This window comes from Myotis davidii, unplaced genomic scaffold, assembly GCF_000327345.1.
Source record: "Myotis davidii unplaced genomic scaffold, ASM32734v1 scaffold78, whole genome shotgun sequence".
In the NCBI taxonomy this organism is placed as follows: Eukaryota; Metazoa; Chordata; class Mammalia; order Chiroptera; family Vespertilionidae; genus Myotis; species Myotis davidii.
The window spans coordinates 5,527,727-5,530,359 of NW_006290305.1; the positions used below are offsets into that span (position 1 = coordinate 5,527,727).

Below are 2,633 nucleotides of genomic sequence, written 5' to 3' on the forward strand. Positions count from 1 at the left end.
GAAGAGGAATGACTGTCTGGACGACCTTCAGGATGAAGCCAGGGCTGTGAGGGCTGTGGTAGCAGGGCTGCGAAGGCCTACTCTTGCACAAATTTTGTGCATCGGGCCTCTAGTAAGTAAATAATTAACCAAAAAGGAAAGCGGGGGAGGCGGGGGGAGTCAACACTACTCAGAGTGAAGAATGAGCAGCCTGCACATCAACATTTGAAAGGAAGAAAAAGAATGAAATTAGAGAATTGCATGGGAGGGTAAATGAAACCTAGAGTCTAAAGTGGGTAACACTTGGGTTAGAGGGGGGCAGGTCACTCATTTTGTCAGAATTATTGAGACCATGGATCTAACCTTGAAACGATTTGCCATGCAAAATACACAAGAGAAATTTGAGGATTGTAAAACACACAAATTATGAATACCCTGGAAAATGTCTACTTGAAATTCTTTTTTTTTTTTTTTAAATATATTTTATTGATTTTTCACAGAGAAGAAGGGAGAGAGATAGAGAGTTAGAAACATCCATCAGCTGAAGAGATAGAGAGAGTTAGAAACATCGATGAGAGAGAAACATCAATCAGCTGCCTCTTGCACATCCCCTACTAGGGATGTGCCCGCAACCCAGGCACATGCCCTTGACCGGAATCGAACCCAGGACCTCCCAGTCCGCAGGCTGACGCTCTATCCACTGAGCCAAACCGGTCTTGGCTACTTGAAATTCTTAAAGGTAAAAGATGTGTTATTAAAGTTGTCTAAGTTTGGGCTTATTGCTGTCTAAATTCGCATTACAAAAAGGCCTATAAACATGAGAGAGAGAGAGAAAGAGAGAGAGAGAGAAGCGACGGACTGATCCATTGGCCTGAAAAGATGTCCTAGTGCATTGCTTGGTGAAAAGGAAAGGAAAGGAGAGGAGAGGAGAGGAGAGGAGAGGAGAGGAAGAGGGGGAGAGGAAGGAGGAGGAGGAGGAGGGGAGGGAGAGGGGGAGGAGAAGAGAGAAGAGAAAAATTTTGGATTTTTCTTGAGGAAAAGTAGGAAGAGGGTACTATTTGTACTTTAACCTAATGCTCTTAAAGTAATTTGACAATCAGCTCTTCAAAACAAGATGGCTAAGCACAAGTAAAGGGGGAAAAACAAATTCCAAACAAGGTCTGTGACAAACAATAATTAGCGTATCTAGGACTCTTAGTATTCTGGACACTTAGTAAGAGGAAAGGGTACCGGAAAACTCCCCACACCATCCATCTTGCATTAGGACCTGGCACTGATCCAGTTCTCTGGGCCCCTCACCAGGGGGCAGGTATTCTTCCCACTGGACTTTTAATAAATTGGTAAAATGAGTTACTGTACCTGCAACCAGAGCCTGTCCCCTGCCATGGTCCTGCCGATGGCACTGCACTGGAAAGTGGCAAACTGGCCGGCATTCACTTCCACATTCTGAATCCTCAGGAAGTGGGGGGTTCTGGCTACATGGAGAAAACAATGAAAGATATTAGAAGTGGGGATCTAGAACTAGTAAGTGCCTTTTTTAATCTATCTGTAACTTCGGGCCTTCCCATTGTTTACCCTTGAAGAAAACAATGCTCTTGCTGATCAGAGCTATAAAGATTTCATTATGATTGTAAAAGAGATCCTGGAAGGCTCTGTTAAAAAAAAATTAAAAAGCCAAGTGTTCTGGGATAGAACCAAACAGAAAGAAGATATTTTATTGTTCCTGCTGTGCAAATTATCACAGCTCAGCAGTCTTCTTGTAATAACAGATCTGTATTAATAAAGCTTACACTGAAGCCTAATTGATGTTTTGAACAAAAACATATTAGATATTTATACTAGCAACATGAAAAGAACAGTAAGAAGTTAAATGATGTTGTCAAGGAAACTTTTTAAGCCAAGTCAGAGCTGTGTATAATATATATTTTAATACAACTAATTGGTATGCAGCATTGCCTGTATAATATTTCCCTGTTACCAAAAATACTGTCTCTATAGACAGACTCTGAAATTATGCCGTGACGCCATAACATGGTAATTTTTGCTAATTCTTATTTCCAATTCAAGAAGAAGGAACAATTCCAAATGCTAAACGGCACTAAGTCTCATAACATACACTGTCCATAGGGGCCAGCTGTTTTAAAAAAAGATAATACTATTTGATCTGAGAAGTACAAACCAATTTCCACAGCACACTGAAAACATGTGTCAGGGAACTGGAAGGATAGGACAGGGATTACATTTTATGATAACTTTTACTTTTAGCAAAAATTTTCTTATCACAATGAGAGAGTGAAAGAGTAGCAATGGGTGGGGATGGGAGAAGTTAGGGCAGTGATGGCGAACCTATGACACGCGAACTCATTTTTTTGGTTTATTTTTCTTTGTTAAATGGCATTTAAATATATAAAATAAATATCAAAAATATAAGTCTTTGTTTGACTATGGTTTCAAATATCAAAAAATTTCTATTTATGAGACGGCACCAGAGGTAAGTTAGGGTTTTTCAAAATGCTGACACGCTGAGCTCAAAAGGTTCACCATCACTGGTTAGGGAGTAGAAAAGGAAGAGAACAGGACACTAGTATTTTCTGGGAAGTATGGATGAAGCTGGACAATAACTACAATGACTTGTTTGTGCCATGCCCTCTTTC

General features: G+C 40.3%; 1 protein-coding gene across 3 annotated transcripts in view; it reads right to left on the bottom strand.

Moving 5' to 3' along the window:
• PTPRM (protein tyrosine phosphatase, receptor type M) overlaps positions 1-2,633 on the bottom strand; it is a 466,311-nt gene that overhangs the window by 362,122 nt on the left and 101,556 nt on the right. For all 3 annotated transcript variants that reach the window (XM_006763285.2, XM_015563601.1, XM_006763284.2), the window contains exon 4: positions 1,339-1,454. In XM_006763285.2, the coding sequence (XP_006763348.1) occupies positions 1,339-1,454 (116 nt within the window). The remainder of the gene's footprint in view (positions 1-1,338; positions 1,455-2,633) is intronic.